A 19,803-nucleotide genomic window follows, 5' to 3' on the forward strand; every position below is an offset into this window, starting at 1 on the left:
TTTTACAATTCCAGCTTTATTTGGAACATACGTGTTATATCTTTTTTATATTAAAATGATATCTTACCATGCCAACATCACAAACATTCCTAGGACTCACTGCGTTCTAAAATGATCACCATCACTGCTTTTTAAATGCAGACTCTCCTCCAACAATGAAACAGCTGCCTTCTCAAAAAGAGCAAACCAGCAGCCTGGCACTGACTTGGATACTAAGCTGCTCATTTGGGCAACAGGTCACTAAAGAAGCAGAGAACCAGACTGATCTCTCCAAACAAACAGAGTGTAAGTCCGGCTCTCGTCCGCTGCAGGCCCAGAGGAATACCTCCTTCAGTCGTTTGTCTCAGCAGAGCGGAGGAAAAGGCAAGGCAGGAAATTCTTTGGGAAAAACAGAACTTCCCTTCTTGTCCAGTCGGGGATGTTGAGGCCACAGGCTGCTCACATTTAACGCTTGGATCCTAATCACTTATCCTGACTGTGAAATCCATGAGGAAACAGCTCCAGAGGACACAGTGGAGCATGTGACATGATGTTGCCTGAGGATTTAAAGCCATATCAAAGAGGGAGGTTATGCTAATGCTAGTTGTCACGGTCTGTCTGTCTGTCCCTCACATTTCCTATAAAATCTTGAACATTCATGTTCTCAGAGAAGTACGCTGGGTTTGTAGCACTGGAGAATCTTCACCTTCAGCAGTCTTAACAATAAACCGTACAAAGCATGGACGCAGTCTCTATGAAGTCACTCGTTTCTAATGAGACGTTGTGAAGCCCAAAAATGGTGGACGCCATGTTGGAAATTTTGACTCTACCTAACTTTTGATCAACCTAGAAACAAAGAGGTGAAGCTGAGGCGGGCTATTCACCTCCTGGTGAATGGCTACACACGTCAGTCAACTCATAATCATGCACTCCTATGTTCAATCAATCAATCTTTATTTGTATAGCGCCAAATCACAACAAACGTTATCTCAGGATGCTTTTACAAACATAGGAGGTTGAGACCACTCTATGTCAAATTATGAACAGAGACCCAACTTCAAGACAGGGTAAGACTCAGTCTGAGCCCACCTTAATCCACCATGAGCATTGCACATCGCAGTATTTAGCTAGTTACAGTGGTGAGGAAAAACTTCCTTTTAACAGGCAGAAACCTCGAGCAGAACCAGACTCATGTTAGACAGCCATCATGCCTCGACAAACCTGAGAATATTTTGTGTTTACTCGCGTTATAATAAATTGTACGAGTGTACCCAAGACACACATTTTCACGAGAGGAGAGGGGTTTTCCTTCAAGTGTAACTCAGTCTGTCGTCATCAAACAGGCTGAGCTCAACTACATTGAATGTAGGGATGGGCAATGATTTTCGAATATTCTAATATTTGTTCACTTTGTAAAAATTGAAGAGTTAATTTGAATATTTTCTCATTTTAAAAGTACAATTATTCATCATTTTTACCGATGCCTGGTTGAAGTACGGTATTCCCTCCAGACGGTGGCCATAGAGCATGTTAACCGCATTAAATAACAGAAGAGGAAGAATGCTAACTGCATTATATAGCAAATATTGAATAATCGTCAAATAGATGCCAATGATTATCTACAGTCATGGCCAAAAGTTTTGATATTACAATATTACATTTTCACAAAGTCTGCTGCTTCAGGGTTTTTAGGTGTTTTTGTCAGATGTTTCTATGGTATAATGAAATACAATAAGAAGCATTTCATATGTATCAAAAGGTTTTATTGAGAATTACACAGAATTCATGCAATAAGTCAATATTTGCAGTGTTGACCCTTCTTTTTCAAGACCTCTGCAATTCTCCCTGGCATGCTGTCAATCAACTTCTGGACCAAATCCTGACTGATGGCAGTCCATTCTTGCATAATCAATGCTTGGAGTTTGTCAGAATTTGTGGGTTTTTGATTGTCCACCCGCCTCTTGAGGATTGACCACAAGTTCTCAATGGGATTAAGATCTGGGGAGTTTCCTGGCCAAGGGCCCAAAATCTTAATGTTTTGCTCCCCGAGCCATTTTGTTATGACTTTTGCTTTATGGCAAGGTGCTCCATCATGCTGGAAAAGGCATTCTTCATCACCAAACTGCCCTTGGATGGTTGGGAGAAGTTGCTCTCGGAGGACGTTCTGGTACCATTCTTTATTCATGGCTGTGTTTTTAGGCAAGATTGTGAGAGAGCCCACTCCCTTGACCGAAAAGCAACCCCACACATGAATGGTCTCAGGATGCTTCACTGTTGACAAGAGACAGGACTGATGGTAGCGCTCACCTCGTCTCCTCCGAACAAGCCTTCCTCCAGATGCCCCAAACAGTCGGAAAGGGGATTCATCAGAGAAAATGACTTTACCCCAGTCCTCAGCAGTCCAGTCCCTGTACCTTCTGCAGAATATCAGTCTGTCCCTGATGTTTTTACTGGAGAGAAGTGGCTTCTTTGCTGCCCTCCTTGACACCAGGCCTTCCTCCAAAAGTCTTCGCCTCACTGTGCGTGCAGATGCACTCACACCTGCCTGCTGCCATTCCTGAGCAAGCTCTGCACTGGTGGTGGGCCGATCCCGCAGCTGTAACACCTTCAGGAGACGGTCCTGGCGCTTGCTGGACTTTCTTGGGCACCCTGGAGCCTGTTTGGCAACAATTGAACCTCTCTCCTTGAAGTTCTTGATAATTCAATAGACGGTTGACTGAGGTGCAATCTTACTCGCTGCTATAAACTTCCCTGTTAGGCCCTTTTTGTGCAATGCAATGATGGCTGCACGTGTTTCCTTGCAGGTAACCATGGCTAACAGATGAGGAACAATGGTGTCATGCACCATCTTCCTTTTAAAGTGTCCAGTCACTCAATCATGACAGATTGATACTACTAGTTTAGCGAGTAGTATTACCTGCTAAATGCTGCAAAGTGCTCTGCACATGGTGGATTAAGATGAGATCAGACTGAGTCCTGTCTGTAAAATGGGACTGGATCTTATCCTGTCTTGATGTTGGGTCTTTGTTAATAATAGAACATAGAGTACGGTCTAGACCTGCTATTTTTGTCTGATAGAAAACGCCACAGAGAAGAGGAACACATAATTAAACAAACAGGAAGGGAAGCTGATTTACCTGCACCAAATATACTTAGCTGTTTTTATGAAATAATTTGATGAGTATGTCTGCAAAATGTAACAAACTTATGTGTTTATGTGTTAGAGTTAATGCAACAAGCTCCATTTAAATTTGATTATGTGTTATTTTAATATGGAACTTTTCCTCATGGACACACATCACTACGTTAGCATCCATCTCAAAGCAGCATTGCTCCGAAGTACATGATAACAGAGTAGTCAGCGCTGTGGACACTTGGTCCTGTTAGTACATAGTGTTAGTTCCTCTGTAGAGAACTTGTGTTTTGCTGCAGGAACATTTACCCGTCCAGAGATGGTTGCTTGGTTTGTCACAGTCTCATTAAGCGAGTAATTATTACACGTAACTCCTCCAGGCTTCCTGCAGCAGCTCCTTGATCAGTCATTAGCGTCTGAGGCCGAGGTCCTTTCCCTAAAGTCTTAGCTACAGCTCAGAGCCAAACACACCAATAGGAGTTGATTTCAGTCTCTGTCAATTGAGTGCCAATACAGTGGAGCCCTGTCTGTCTGTGTGGGTGTGCTCACACTTGTGGATGAGCCACATGTGTGTGTGTGTGTGTGTGTGTGTGTGTGTGTGTGTGTGTGTGTGTGTGTGTGTGTGTTGGCACTTAGAGACAAAGGCAGCATTATACACGCAGTGTAGGGGGAAGAGGGCAGAGTGCACGTTGAAGCGCTGGGACACTCATTCTCTGGAGCGCTGTCATATGCACAAGCCTCCTTCTGAGGTCATATGATGAGCAGCAGGGCGAGAGAGGATGATGGGGAGAATTTTTCTAATGATGGGGGAGCTGTGTGTGCTGTCCAGTTTGCTTGTTTTAATGGTTTTAATTGGGGTGCATGTCAGGAGAGAGGTGCATTTTCCCGCCTGCAGGTTAAAACAAGCAAAAACTAAGTCCTGTTTCTGTTCAGCCGTCCTCATGTTGGGCTTTTGCAGATTAGTTGGCACACCCCTGCTCTGAACCCTGCTGTCTCTGCCCAGTGCTCAGTTAATGCTCTTAGTAGATTTACATGAGAAATGCTGTATTACTATCAGTAGGTTAGTTCTCAAGATGCTCCTTTTAGACCCACTGCCCCCCCACAAATCCCTCCCCCTTGCCCGAAATATAGAGAGTATAATTCCAGTCTTTGTTTTAATTTCACGCCTCATGATAAAGAGTTGATGATGATTTAGAGGGCATCAGGCAGGGTTAGTCTCTGGACATCAATACTTGTTCAGGGGATCAATAAATCAATCAGTGTGTCAGTTCCCCCGGCAGTCTAACGGACAAATTCCACCAGATCCGTTTCCGGTCCGTCTCCGATCTGTCACAGCACCAGATCTGATAGGTCTCTATTCTAGTCAATGTGTTAACTTCCACTGGATCTGCTCCGTTGGAGCCCTCCAGATCAGATACACAAGACTTCTATTTTTGCTGGATGCCGGAGCACGACGCATCAATCTCAACAGAGCAGATGGAGCGGGACAGGAAGTCAGGTTTCACCAAAACAAAATGAAAACATCCGGTTAAGTTTCAGAATAAAACACTCTGTGTTATCACCAGATCGTATTTTACTTAACTACAACAACAAACCGTCATGATGAGCGGAGCCAGGCCTGGAGTCAACAGGTCAGAGGTTTTCAGAGGACCAGACAGACAACATGGATGAGGAGAGGAGGAGGAGAATCCTTGATTCAGTGATTACTGTGGGGAAAAACCTCGGTCACATGACTCCAGCTGTCCGGACCACAGCGGATCAGAGACGGACTCGACACGGATCTGGTGGAAGTCTGATGTAAGCCTATAGCAACATAACTAAGAGCTGGTCCAAGCCTGATCCAGCTCTAACTATAAGCTTTATCAAAAAGGAAAGTTTGAAGCCTACTCTTAAAAGTAGAGAGGGTGTCTGCCTCCCGGACCCTGACTGATAGATGATTCCAAAGGAGAGGTCCCTGATAACTGAAGGCTCAACCTCCCATACTACTTTTTAGAGAATCTAGTTACTTGAATAAATCTCAAAGAGCTTCCAGTTTTTATAAGTTGGGAAAGGGGGACTGAAAGCTAATGGCTCGATTTCCCATACTACTTGTCGAGACTTAAGGTACGATGAGCAGGTCTGCATGCTGGGAGTATAGTGTTCTTCCAATTGCATGTATCTTCACCTTAAATGGATAGGGAGCTGAAGAGAGACAGGAAATGTGAGGAGTAGAGAGTTTGGGATGACATGCAGCACATGGTCATGGCCGGGAGTTGAAATCACGACCACTGCGACAAGGACTATAGCCTCTGTACATGGGACGCTCATTCCTAGGCCAACAGCGCCCCGTGTCATAGATTCAAACACAAGTTAAACCTGTTCTTTATTGAAAGTTTGGATATTTAGACATCTGCAGACAGAGCTGTGTGCTCTCTCAAAACAGATCAATGCAGCTTCAGTTTTCAGAGTGATACTTGGACGTGTTTTTAAACTTATAGCGCCGAATCCAAACAAATGTTCTCCTCAGACTCTTTCCAAACAGAGCAGGTCTAGACCGTACTCTATGTTCTATTATTAACAAAGACCCGACATCAAGACAGGATCAGATCCAGTCCCATCTTACAGACAGGACTCAGTCTGATCTCATCTTAATCCGCCATGAGCAGAGCACTTTGCAGCATTTAGCAAGTTACAGTGGCAAGGACAAACTTCCTTTAACAGGCAGAAACCTCCAGCAGGACCAGACTCATGTTAGACACACATCTGCTGAGACCGAGTTGGAGAGATGGATAGAGGGAGATGCAGATTTAAGTTTGTGGTCTGAAGCTAGGTTGTTATCTTTGCATTTACATGATTCGTGGATTATCTTGATGTGGCCAATGACTAAGAACTCTACCCTGAAATAGTTGTTCAGGATCATAAAGGAGGTGAAAAACATTTCAGCCCTCCAGCCTCATCTTTAAACACAGTTGGATTGTATAAAAATAAACAGTACTCAGAAGCATCTCTTTGAGTCACCTTGTGGTTCTCAGGTGGTCCTCATAGCCCTGCAGATAACATCCTCCCCCTATTCAGGACCCTGCCACAGGGCAACTCATCCAACCTCTGGACCAACGTCACAAGACTGCAGGCTCACGGGCATGACAAAAATGGACCTGCCTGACTCAGCTGAACAGCTGTAGTATCAATGTATGAGCTCCAAATAACAAAACCTACTGAGGGAGAAACAACAAGTGTATTATTCTCTTATATTTCATAGCTGTTTAACTTCACTTGTCCAAACAGTCATGAAAATGTTGACTCTAATGTTCACCATCTACTGCTTTAAACATCAGTTAATAAATATGTTGCTGTATAGCTTATCTGATTGTAGGAGCCTTATTCTAGTTTATTCTAGTAGTTTATTTTCTTATTTGCATAGTTCGTACGTTTTCTGCATTTTTTGTCTTTTGCCTTTTAATTTTGTCTGCGCCCTCCACAGGTGGTGAGGGCGCTAGTACTTAAGTTGATGCGCATGGTACAGAGGGGAAAGGAGATGGGTCACGGCGCATACCGTCTTTGACCGCAGGAAAAAAGACTCACGACATTCCCCCAGTTTATCTCCAATACGAAAAGATTGATTTCATTTTGTTCATTTGTTGTTTCTTCCGTTTTTGTAATAAACCTCCAAAGACACTTTGAATCAGCGTTCACTGGATTTTTTTTATTTCTTGCTGCAACCCTTCACGTGTGAAGCCAATGCCCGTACCCCCTGGTTACAGGACAGGCCAGATTCACTGGTAAATGGGCTTTAATCCCTGTCCCAACATTTAACATGCACTGCAGAGGACTCCTTGACTCTTCCTGCAGCAGCATTACTTTAACTCAAACTTCAATATCAAACAGTTAAGTCTCTTCATAACCTCTGGATCAAGTGCCCTGAAATGATCACAGACATCATTGTCCTCTTTAAAAAACCAAAAACCAAAAAAAAAAACACACACATGTAGGGGTACAAATCTATAAATTAATAAGTGCTGAAAACGATACATTTTCTAAATGCGATTTTTGCATGATTTCCAACCAAGCTCCAACCTTCGGTCTAAAAATATGAGTCCAATGCTAATGTGTTAAAAACTGCAGTTCATTGAGGATCCACTTGAGGCTGGTTCCGGAAGTACCGGAAACCACATACACACTCATTCAAAGAAGACGATCTTTACAGCAGAAATAAACATGTTTACAGCCTGGTTCAAAAGACGAGTGTAGTCTGGATAGCTCATTTCTCTATCAGCACACACTGTACGGGGGGGGAAGTTTTTTCTAATGCGGCAATTTCGAAGATATTAAGGTTACAAGTTTTCCAATGAGAGGCACAGCTGACTTGATTGACAGGCAGGAACACTGTAGCTGTTGGCGAGGAGGCTCAAAGCCCGTCTCTTTACGTCACAATCATTCGACAGCAGCAATATGTGCCAATTGGCCTCAACACAGCGCTTCAGAAACAGATGGGTGACGTCATGGATACCACGTCCATATTTTACACAGTCTATGTTTCAAACACATCATGTTACGGCTGCTCTGTGCACTGCGCAGCCGATACGTTCCCATTCTAGTCAGTGCTCATGTTAACACAGGGAGCGCAGCAAAAGATGTGCATCAAGTCTATTTTTGAGGGAGCCTGCACCCAGCATGCGTCAATCTGCACAGAAAAGAACGACCTGGACAGGAAGTAAGGCACAAGCATTGCATGCAACATCCGCCCACTTTCAAAATAAAACATCATAAACGGACTCCCGCTCGTTTCAAAGATCTTAAAGATCAGAAATACTCATCGATTATGGATATAAGCTACAAACAGCCACATACCAGTGATCCATATCAACAGGACTTTAAGATGATCACTGTGTCAGAAGGTAACAGGACTTTAAGATGATCACTGTGTCACAAGGTAACAGGACTTTAAGATGATCACTGTGTCAGAAGGTAACAGGACTTTAAGATGATCACTGTGTCAGAAGGTAACAGGACTTTAAGATGATCACTGTGTCAGAAGGTAACAGGACTTTAAGATGATCACTGTGTCAGAAGGTAACAGGACTTTAAGATGATCACTGAGTCAGAAGGTAACAGGACTTTAAGATGATCACTGTGTCAGAAGGTAACAGGACTTTAAGATGATCACTGAGTCAGAAGGTAACAGGACTTTAAGATGATCACTGTGTCAGAAGGTAACAGGACTTTAAGATGATCACTGTGTCAGAAGGTAACAGGACTTTAAGATGATCACTGTGTCAGAAGGTAACAGGACTTTAAGATGATCACTGAGTCAGAAGGTAACAGGACTTTAAGATCATCACTGAGTCAGAAGGTAACAGGACTTTAAGATGATCACTGTGTCAGAAGGTAACAGGACTTTAAGATGATCACTGAGTCAGAAGGTAACAGGACTTTAAGATGATCACTGTGTCAGAAGGTAACAGGACTTTAAGATGATCACTGAGTCAGAAGGTAACAGGACAACAGAGTAAAGCGGAATTATGCGTCCTGTGTAGCAGGGCGTAGGCCTTCTGACGGACCAAACTCATAGCACTGATGGAACGTGGCGAGTACGCTCCTTTTTTAAATAGGGGTGGAGTCTCACCTCACATGGGGAAAATAAAGCCATGCTGGATAGTTTGTAACAGAGATGTTGGGCACATCAGCTGTTAGCTCACTAACAACATTAGCATCAGATTCAGTGCTGATTCAGTCGGTTGATTCCTGACTGTTTTGTCTTGATAAAGTTTGGTTGCATTTGTCTGTTGATCCCCTTCTTATCCAACGTGTTAAACCAGTGTGCTGAATGTGTTAAAAAGCACAAACGTTGGATTCATGGTGTATTTGTCGTCTTTCTTTGACCTCAGCAGAATCAGAATGACATTTAAGAGAAGAGTTCAAAAAGAAGGAACGTGAGTGACTCAGCTTAAAGCCACCGTTATGTTATTTAACTGATGTGTTCAAGCCTGAGATAAAAGTGCAAGGGTCAAGAGTTCGCGGGATGTTGAAATACATGATGAAGTAGATTATATTGCATGAGGTGGTGACTTTTCATGCTAGAAGCGATATTTACATGCATAAAGGGAAGCACTGCTGCTATCAACTCTTATTCTTTGGTATTATTCCTGTGTGAGTTTACAGGCTGTGTTAATATACGTATTTACTTTGTTCCACTTCACAAACAGCCTGTTAAGTGACCCAGCATTAAAGGGATTAGACTTTTGGAGAGTTTAGTTTTAGTGACGCTGCATTCACAGTCCTGAGGGGTTCTGTGGCTCAGACATAAAGGAGTCACAGTTTTAGACTGAACCCCCTGAGAGAATGACTGAGGTTAGAAACAACGGCTACTGTGAAGAGCGCAAAAACAACCTTGACACGGCCATCATGTGTTACTAACTTGTGAGGGAAACTGAGTCCCTGCACACACACACACACACACGCTGCACCTTTCTGCTTCAGTTAGGAAGCCGGCGCTGTGCACCTGCTGTGCAGAGAGGTGAGATGACTTTCACAATGGACAGAAGACAGATGCTGTACGCGTCCTGCTGGCATGAGTACATCCGCATCACACACGTGTTTGCAGGACTTGGTCCAACTCGTCTCCATGTCGGCCCTCGCTGTGTTTCCTCCTGGCTGTAGAGGCGGTGAAGTCAGAGGCGTGGTGATGGTGAGGTCAGAGCAGAGAGAAACTAACAGCCATGTGTGACATCTGCTGTTACTGTTACTGTCATAAACAAATCAACAGTCCCTCAGTGGGAGTTAGTACTAGTATCAGCAGGACAGACTAGGTAGAAATGGAATATAATATTCACAAGTATGTTTGAATGAGTGTATAAATCACCAAAATCCTTGTTTTTTTAGCTTACACTGGGCCTTTGACGTCGACATAGGACATAGGAAGGCCGCCATCTGGCACCGCCATGTTTCTACAGTAGCTCATAATGGACAAACTAGTGACGTGTGTTTTTGGAATCGGTGAGCTGAATAGCTGAGCAAAATGCAAAGTGGTAAAAACGTGGGATGTCCCCGATCAGCTGTTTTGGTCCCTCATCCTGATCCATTTTTTTAAGATTGTGTGTGGATTGTGAGGTAAAGAGGCGGGCTTTGAGCCTGCTAGCCAACTGCTACACTCGTTTTTTGAACCAGGCTGTAAACATGTTTATTTCTGCTGTAAAGATCGTCTTCTTTGAATTTGTGTATATGTGGTTTCTGGTACTTCCGGATCCAGCCTCAAGCAGATCCTCGATGAACTGCAGTTTTTAACACTTCCGCATTGGACTCATATTTTTAGACCGGAGGTTGCCGCTTGGTGTTAATCTAAGTTCGTCAATGAATACATACGAGAGGACCGGTCAGCCACCGTTCATGTTTGAATGAACTGCTGGTACCAGCAGCAGTCCATCAGTGGACCTCTAGTTAAAGCTTCATTTATCTTCATGTATGGTCTGAAAGATCTAACAAGAAGTCTACATAGCTTTTGTTTGTTTGTTTGTTTGTTTGTAGGGGTAGTGGTAACTCTGGTACTTGAATCCTAAGTGTTCTTCTCTCTCTTTCTGTCTGTGTCTGCAGAGGTACATCGCCTTTGAAGACTCCCAGGACGGAGAGAAGAAGGACCTCCAGTGTCGACTGGTGACGTTGGAGTCACACACACTTAAGATTGAGCTAAAAACAAAGAACTATGCAGATCAGAGTAAGTCCATCACACTGAACATCTCTCTCTCTCTCTCTCTCTCTCTCTCTCTCTCTCTCTCTCTCTCTCTCTCTCTCTCTCTCTCTCTCTCTAATGAACCATGGTGTCACCTATACAGCATATCTCAATGTCCTCACCTGATGCGGCTCGCTCACAAAACCTCCACCCAAAATCAAACACCATGTGATGGTGCGTCCCTCAGGCTGTGACAGGCAGACACATATTTAGCAGCCAGAGGAGCTGCTGACCCTTCAGAATCAGAATCAGAATCAGAATCAGAATCAGCTTTATTCGCCAAGTATGCTTGAACACACAAGGAATTTGACTTTAGTAAACTGTGCTCTCTTTGTACAAGGCATAAGAATAAGACCTACAAAATAAAAATTAAATTAATTAATTAATAACAAAAACATCAGCTATAAATACAAAAGAACAACAAATAGCTTGACTAATATGTACAGGCTAAAATAATATGATAAAGTGCAGTGGTGAGTTGCAGAGGTAGTTTTTACATTATAAAAATAGAAGTTAAATAGTACAAAAAATAGAAATATGGAATTCTGCTTGGAGAATTGTTGCATTGTGTATCTACATGTATATTTACAGAGAGTATTTATCTGACAGGTGTGACACTGTTATGGTTTAGTGTTCATCAGAGTGACAGCCTGGGGGAAGAAACTGTTCTTATGGCGGGTTGTTTTGGCGCACAGTGATCTGTAGCGCCTGCCGGAGGGGAGGAGTTTGAAGAATTTGTGTCCAGGGTGTGAGGGGTCAGCGGTGATGCTACCTGCCCGTTCCCCCAGGAGAACTGACAGTTTCTCTTCTGGGGTTAATGTTGGGAAGTTTGGTACCATTTTAGTAATTTCCCTGTAGTGGGAATCTCTTAGTAGAGAGAATTTGCTGCAGTGGAGGAGGAAGTGCATCTCTGTCTCTATGTCCCCTGTAGAGCAGTGAGCACATAGACGCTCCTCTCAGGGCAGCCATGTCTGTCTGTGTCTCCCTGTCTCTATAGCCAGCTGGTGGTCACTCAGCCTGTATTTGGTCAGGATACATCTTTGTTTGGTATCTCTGACACTGTACAGATATTCAGATCATTTATAATCATGGTTTAGGGTCAAATAACAATTCATTCTACTTTGGGTCTTTGTTTGGTTTCTCCAGTGTTCTAAGTACAGATCTTTGGAGTGCTTTATGATGAGTTTCATTTGGTTGTGTTTTGGATCAGTGCTGATTGGAGTCTGGCTGATTAGCTTCCTCACCAGCTGACTAAGACTGACTCTCTCTCTCTCTCTCTCTCTCTCTCTCTCTCTCTCTCTCTCTCTCTCTCTCTCTCTCTCTCTCTCTCTCTCTCTCTCTCTCTCTCTCTCTCTCTCTCTCTCACTCTCTCACTCTCTCACTCTCTCACTCTCTCTCACACACACACACACACACTCACACATACACGGGCACACACTCACACAGAGACACACACACGGGCTAGATACCATCGACCGTCTGCAGGTCTTGTGACTGTGTTAGCCTGATGTGCCAGAGGGCAGATGGCCTGCCCTGTCGTTACTGAATAGAGGCCATTAGTAACATACTATGAGTGTTTGCCTGCCAAGTCTGCTAAATGAGCTGTAATTGAATAAGCCAAACATGAGGAGGATTTATGGAGCTAAGACTCTGACTAACTTGTTAACTTTATCTGCAAAACGAATCCTTTATCAGAAGCTTTCTTTATTTCTACGATATAAACCGCAGCTCAATGCCTCATGGAAAACAGAGTAGTTATGTCTTTATCTGAAAGCCTGTACAAATACAGGGCCGTTTTTCATCTCTTAAAGTGGAATTTTGGCATTTTAGATCATTCTAAAGCTATTTTAGAGACTTTGGCATGTAAATGACTGATAGAAACAGTGCAAAATGGAGTGTAATGGCCCAAAAGTAACCTCTTAGCTCAGGTATGTACACATTAGGATACATGTAGGTCTCGCCACTATCATCTCTCTCTCTTCATCTCCCTCTATCCCTCTCTCCAACACGGTTTCAGCAGATGTGTGTCTAACATGAGTCTGGTCCTGCTGGAGGTTTCTGCCTGTTAAAGGAAGTTTGTCCTTGCCACTGCCTTTGAACATACGTATCTTAAAGAGCTCATAGTGCCCTATTACCTCTCTAGAACACTAGGCTCCCAACATGCAGGCCTGCTCGTCGTACTTAAAGTATCTAAAAAGTAGTATGGGAGGTAGAACCTTCAGTTATCAGGCCCCTCTCCTTGGGAATCATCTACCAGTCAGGGTCCGGGAGGCAGACACCCTCTCTACTTTTAAGAGTAGGCTTCAAACTTTCCTTTTTGATAAAGCTTATAGTTAGAGCTGGATCAGGCTTGGACCAGCTCTTAGTTATGCTGCTATAGGCTTAGACTATTGGGAACTGACACACGGGATCCTGTCTTTCCCTCTATCTCCTCTCTCTGTCCGTCTCTCACTTTAACTCTCCCTGTCCCATTAAAGTTACTAACCATAGACCTTTCTGGAGTCCCTGAGCTCCCTTGTCTCGTAGGTTCCTCTGGATCTCTGCTGCTGTGGACGTGCCAGACTCCAGCTGCTACAACTACTACTATCCGTCTCACCACTATCATCTCTCTCTCTTTCTTCATCTCCCTCTATCCCTCTCTCCAACACGGTCTCAGCAGATGTGTGTCTAACATGAGTCTGGTCCTGCTGGAGGTTTCTGCCTGTTAAAGGAAGTTTGTCCTTGCCACTGTAACTTGCTAAATGCTGCAAAGTGCTCTGCTCATGGTGGATTAAGATGAGATCAGACTGAGTCCTGTCTGTAAGATGGGACTGGATCTGATCCTGTCTTGATGTTGGGTCTTTGTTAATAATAGAACATAGAGTACGGTCTTGAATATCCTCATTTCAAACATGGCAGGTGTATGGTTTCTCCTTAGTAGTGATGAAAACAATAAGTTCAGTAGTTGCTGTTCTGCAGCTGCTTGGCCTGTTAGTGTGTGTGTTCGCGTGTGACCGGGGTGTTTTCACATGTATATTCAGATCGAACGAAGTCTCAGTGTAACAAACATGAACCTGAAACTATATAAAGGAGAGTCCACTTTTAAAAGCACTGGAATTACCCTGTGAGAGTGGTGTTCCAGGGCTTTAGAAGAAATCCACATGACGTGTGCATGACTGTGCAGAGTGTGTGACTGCTGTTTTGTTCCACCACAGGACCGAACCACATGCCTCCTTTACGCTGAGGGAAAATTTAAGAGCTTTCTTTTTCTTCTTTAATATGTCACTTCCTCTTTTTCTGTTGAGGAGTTTCATTTGTCCCTGATTCTGTTTGCAGAACAAATTAGCAGCAGTGAGACTAAAACCATCAAGCGACTTCAAATCATGTCAGTGGAGCATTAACTGAAGGAGGGGTCGTGTCTCAGAGGGTTGTGAATGATTTTTAAATGACCAGCACACTTAACATTATCCTACGGTGGCTGGGAAGTGCAATGCAAAATAACAAAGGATGAGACACTTTTACAAAGTTGGAGACAAATTAACATTTTGAAAATATTTTAACATTTTATAAAACAAAATTACTTAATCACAGTTGTTTTGGTTTTTGACCAATCAGCATCAAGTATTTAACGCAGACACTGTTTTCATTTCACTTTTTGTTGACGCCTCTGTATGACTCATAGATGAACCCTTTAAATCATGAGGATGTGACATTAATAAGAGTCTCCTTTTCAGGACACAGTTTCTATGCAACATTTAATTTAAATGTCACGTCAAACGCCCCTTTTTTCAAACCTGTTTACTTGTTGTTGGAAAAGCAGCTTTGATAACATTAAGCTTGTTGTTCAGTGTACTGGTTTACCTCCAATTATTGCTGCAGCCAAGTCAATCTTCTTATTCTTTTTTTAACGTGCAACTCTCCTTCATATTTACACCTTCGTATCTGACCTAGGTTGTTTCTAATGAACCTTCCTCTACCAGGCCTCTCATAACCACACTGAACCATGATTTACATCCCTCCATGCAGCTGCTGTGTGAACTGACACTTCACTGATCTCGATGGAAACCTGATAAAAAGGCTCTTTTAGACTCAAACCATTGTGTGTGTGGAAGGTTTTGGTGAATGAGATTCAAACAATCTCTGCAGACGCTCGGTGCAGAGATGCTTTGTGGATTACTCAGAGAGATTTTAAAGGGACTGTAAGCAGTTTTCATGTGGGCTGTTTTGCTTGGCTGGCAACTGAAATCACAAACAAAGACCGTCGGGCTGTTTTGACCACAAACTGAGGAACAAGTCATCCATCACCTGAGAGCTTCAGGTGATGGATGACTTGTTCCTCACTGGATATGATGGAGGTGGATTATTTGTTCTTTCAATTCTTTACCATCTTTCTGATGTTTTAAAGGAGAAAGGGACATTTACAATCCTCGACTACAGCTCACTCTGACCTTTATCAAAACACTTCTCATCCCTGCAATGTCTGTCTCACTCTATTCAACCATTCTGTACTGACTCTCTGATCATCTGACGATATATTATATTATAGTATTATATTATAATATTATATTATAGCACATTCTATTCTATTCTATTGTATTGTTATTATATTGTGTTATATTATATTGTATTATATCATATTGGTATTATTATTATTATTATTAAATTCAACTATATTATATTGTTATATTTTATGATATCATATATTATATTATATCATATTTTATTTGATTATATTGTATTTTATTATTATTTATTACAACTGATCATGTTGCTATTATTATACAGTACTTTTTGAAATTCTCTTTGTCTGCATACAGACGTATTACATACCCATATATATGTATTTATTTATATTGCATACAATCTGTCATAGTCTAAGCATGTCAACCTGTCACTACTGAATAACATTTGCTTACTGCCTGTTATTGCAAATATTTACAACATGTGTAACATTTGTATATACCTTTTTTAAATTTTTATTATTCTTTTTTTTAATCTATTTTTCTATATCTATTCTATTTGAATTTTTACTTAATTTGAATTGACTCTATTTGTGCTCTATTATTCTTGTTCCATTCTTGTTACTAAGTCCGTGTTACTGCAACAACTGAATCCCCCCCCCCATATACTTAAAAAAAAATTAACTTTATAGAAAGAGACCCAAGAAGCTGCCATGTTTGTTTTCACAGATAAAACTGTTTATCCTTGTTTTTGTTGTTGTTGTTGTTGTTGTTGTTGTCCAAATCAAAGCAGCCTTTGATCAGGTTGAGTGTCGGAGCTTTAAATTTGAAGTGTTGATAATGATGAGAATTTCATGTCCAGGTGGAGTCTGGGTCTAAGATCAGGGGTCTGTTGGTGCTTGGTCGCCCTCTTCTGGTTCAGAAATGTTACTGCAGCTAACTCTGTACTGTCACATTAGATACCACAGATTCACTCTATTTATCTTACTTTGATTTAAACATGCTGTTATTATCTTCCAGAGAAGTTTATCACTTTTTTTAAAAATGTATTTTTGTACTTTGAATAATTTCGGCTTCTTTTCTTCTTCTAGTCAGCAGACTGGAGGAGAGAGAGGCGGAGCTTAAGAAGGAGTATAACACTCTCCATCAGAGGCACACTGAGGTATGTGCATTAAAAACAGACATGACTCTGTAGTGGAGATCACTGCATTAAAAACAGACATGACTCTGTGGTGGAAGTCACTGCATTAAAAACAGACACGACTCTGTAGTGGAAGTCACTGCATTAAAAACAGACATGACTCTGTGGTGGAAGTCACTGCATTAAAAACAGACATGACTCTGTAGTGGAAGTCACTGCATTAAAAACAGACATGACTCTGTGGTGGAAGTCACTGCATTAAAAACAGACATGACTCTGTAGTGGAAGTCACTGCATTAAAAACAGACATGACTCTGTGGTGGAAGTCACTGCATTAAAAACAGACATGACTCTGTAGTGGAAGTCACTGCATTAAAAATAGACATGACTCTGTAGTGGAAATCACTGCATTAAAAACAGACATGACTCTGTAGTGGAAATCACTGCATTACAAACAGACATGACTCTGTAGTGGAAATCACTGCACAAAAAACAGACATGACTCTGTAGTGGAAGTCACTGCATTAAAAACGGACATGACTCTGTAGTGGAAATTACTGCATTAAAAACAGACATGACTCTGTAGTGGAAGTCACTGCATTAAAAACAGACATGACTCTGTAGTGGAAGTCACTGCATTAAAAACAGACATGACTCTGTAGTGGAAATCACTGCATTAAAAACATACATGACTATGAAGTGGAAGTCACTGCATTAAAAACAGACATGACTCTGTAGTGGAAATCACTGCATTAAAAACATACATGACTATGAAGTGGAAGTCACTGCATTAAAAACAGACATGACTCTGTAGTGGAAATCCCTGCATTAAACAGTTGAAACATTTTAACACATCAGTAACTCACTGTGTTTCTTGCTGTACAGATGATCCACAGCTACATGGAGCACCTGGAGCGGACGAAGCACCAGCATGCCGTATCCCAAGCAGAGCCCTCAGACGCAGGCATGGCCACAAACACATCAACCAGGACGAGGTGAGATTACTCCTCCTCACATTTTCAGTCTGTGTTGCGTTCTTTTCAAATGTCTCAGAGGAAGTATGTTCATGCACCCTGACATCATTTCCCAGAGCGATAAACATTTGAAGCAGAACATTGACCTCCACAACACAGGTTCTTCAAACTTGCTCCCTTTGAATGTCTTCTGTTCTTTTGTCATTTCATCACTTTTATTGGGTCTTTACGGTGGTTTTTACATTCTTAAATTTTAATTTTAATTTTTGAAATTGCATTTGCAAGAAAAAATATAATAAATAATAATAAAAAAAATAAAAAAATTAGTAATAATAATAATACAATTACATTTAAAACAATAATAAATTCAAGAAGAATTCAATAAGATATAAAACAAATAATAAAATGTTTAAAGGGGGTTGTTTTTACATTTTTAAATTTACATTTAAATTTTAAAAATTTTATTTGCAAGACAAAAATATAATAAATAAGTCATAATAATAATAATAATAATAATACATTTAAAATAATAATGCTAATATATTAAAAATAAGAATGCAATAAGAATAAATCTGTCATAGTAATTAGATGTATAATACATTTAAAATAATAATATATATATTTATAGATTTAATAATTCAATAAGAATAAAAGAAATAAAAATAAATGTTTTTTTGAAAAAGGTTGTTTTTTAGGGTTATAAAGATAACTGCAGGTTAATTCATGACTTACATAAAGATCTACTGAATCCAAAGGCATACGTCTCACAGCGTCGCACATTGATAGAATATAGAGGTCAATATATCTGATCTCAAGACTTCTGGCTCATTGTCAAGGTTTTGAATTGGTGCAGATTTAACCACTGCAATCTCTACTCCTACACACGTTCAGAATATGCTCCCACAGGGGAGAGGGAGAACTAGGTCAGAGAACCTGTCTGCAGAGAAATCGAGTAAAGACCTGAGACGTTAAAGAAGAAGAAAAACTCCAGAGCAGCTGTAAGGGATTAACAAATTAAAGACATCGTAGGTTCAAAGAACGTCGTCAGTGTCTTCTGTGCGGCCGATGAAAGATGCTGAGGGTGATGAGTAGTTAAGGGCTGCAGTTTGACAGTTGTTGGAATAATGAGCTTTGATTTTGCTGCTGCAGGAAGCTAGGAAGTTAATATCAAAATTTTAATTACCATTACTCACTATGCTCAACTCATGCCTCTTTCACAAGGTGTGCAAGAGCGAGGCCTGCTTGAGGTGGACTTTGTGAGGCTGCACAATAAATCCCAGCTTCATGATTATTTCAACAAGAGCACTTTGGAATCAACACATTACAGAAGTCTAAAACTATTGCAATGAATAAGAAGCATTATTTTAAGTAAACAAGCCATGATTTGTCGTTATATGTGCACAGTTTACCTGTAGGATGGAGGCCCAGGTTTCATGAGCACGCTTTTAATCTAAAGTCAGATAAAGCTCAAGCTATCAGCGATCCTCAGATTAACAGTTGGCATTTTAGTGATTAAATAACCTGCCTTTAGGTTTTATTATGTGTTCAGCTGAGAGGAGTTGTAAACACCAATAGAAACTGAGTTATTGTTAATATGGAGCACTCTGCACTTCATATGGAAATGTCTATTTTATATGTAAGGGATAATGTCTGGTTAGCAGGCAGTCATGGGAAGTAGAAACACGACAGGGTGAGACAAGACCCCGCTTATTATCCAACTACTAACTTAAAATACAAACATGTTGGCAAAAAACCCTTGATTAAAAGATTGTTTTATTGATCTAAAATGATTTATATACACTACCAGCCAGAAGTTTGGACACACCTTCTCATTCAATGGTTTTTATTTATTTTAAATATTGTAAACATTGTAGATTAATACTGAAGACATCAAAACTATGAAATAATCTGGTTTTGCCATAATCTGGATTAAAACAGTAGTCAAATAGGGCTATCCATTGTGTACTAACCCTACCTCTGAACAACACAACTGATGGTCTCAAACAAGGCTCATGTTAATTAGAAACCATTCCAGGAGACCACTTCATGAAGCAGACTGAGAGAATACCAAGAGTGTGCAAAGCTGTCATGAAGGAAAAAGGGGGCTACTTTACAGAATCTAAAATCTAAAACAGATTCTTCTTTGTTTAACACTTTTTTGTCCATTCAATAATTCCATATATGTTCTTTCATAGTTGTGATGTCTTTGGTATTAATCTACAGTGTTTACAATCATTAAAATAAATACAAACCCTTGAATGAGAAGGTGTTTCCAAACTTTTGACTGGTAGTGTTTACAGTTTATAAAAATAGACCCAGTGATTCCTCATCAGTGATCGTTCCATGGTGATGGATTCTTCTCTGCCTGTTGCGGTGGATTTAACATGAAAGCATCCTAACTGAAACTAGCGTTTTAGACACAATGTTTTCATGCT

The 19,803-nt window shown here is 41.1% G+C and overlaps 1 protein-coding gene across 4 annotated transcripts in view; it reads left to right on the forward strand.

Moving 5' to 3' along the window:
- Nucleotides 1-19,803, forward strand: part of spag9b (sperm associated antigen 9b) — a 67,345-nt gene that overhangs the window by 12,078 nt on the left and 35,464 nt on the right. For all 4 annotated transcript variants that reach the window (XM_034707629.1, XM_034707630.1, XM_034707632.1 and 1 more), the window contains exons 2-4: nucleotides 10,679-10,799; nucleotides 16,345-16,415; nucleotides 17,280-17,389. In XM_034707629.1, the coding sequence (XP_034563520.1) occupies nucleotides 10,679-10,799; nucleotides 16,345-16,415; nucleotides 17,280-17,389 (302 nt within the window). The remainder of the gene's footprint in view (nucleotides 1-10,678; nucleotides 10,800-16,344; nucleotides 16,416-17,279; nucleotides 17,390-19,803) is intronic.

Source organism: Notolabrus celidotus, chromosome 18, assembly GCF_009762535.1.
Source record: "Notolabrus celidotus isolate fNotCel1 chromosome 18, fNotCel1.pri, whole genome shotgun sequence".
NCBI lineage: Eukaryota > Metazoa > Chordata > Actinopteri > Labriformes > Labridae > Notolabrus > Notolabrus celidotus.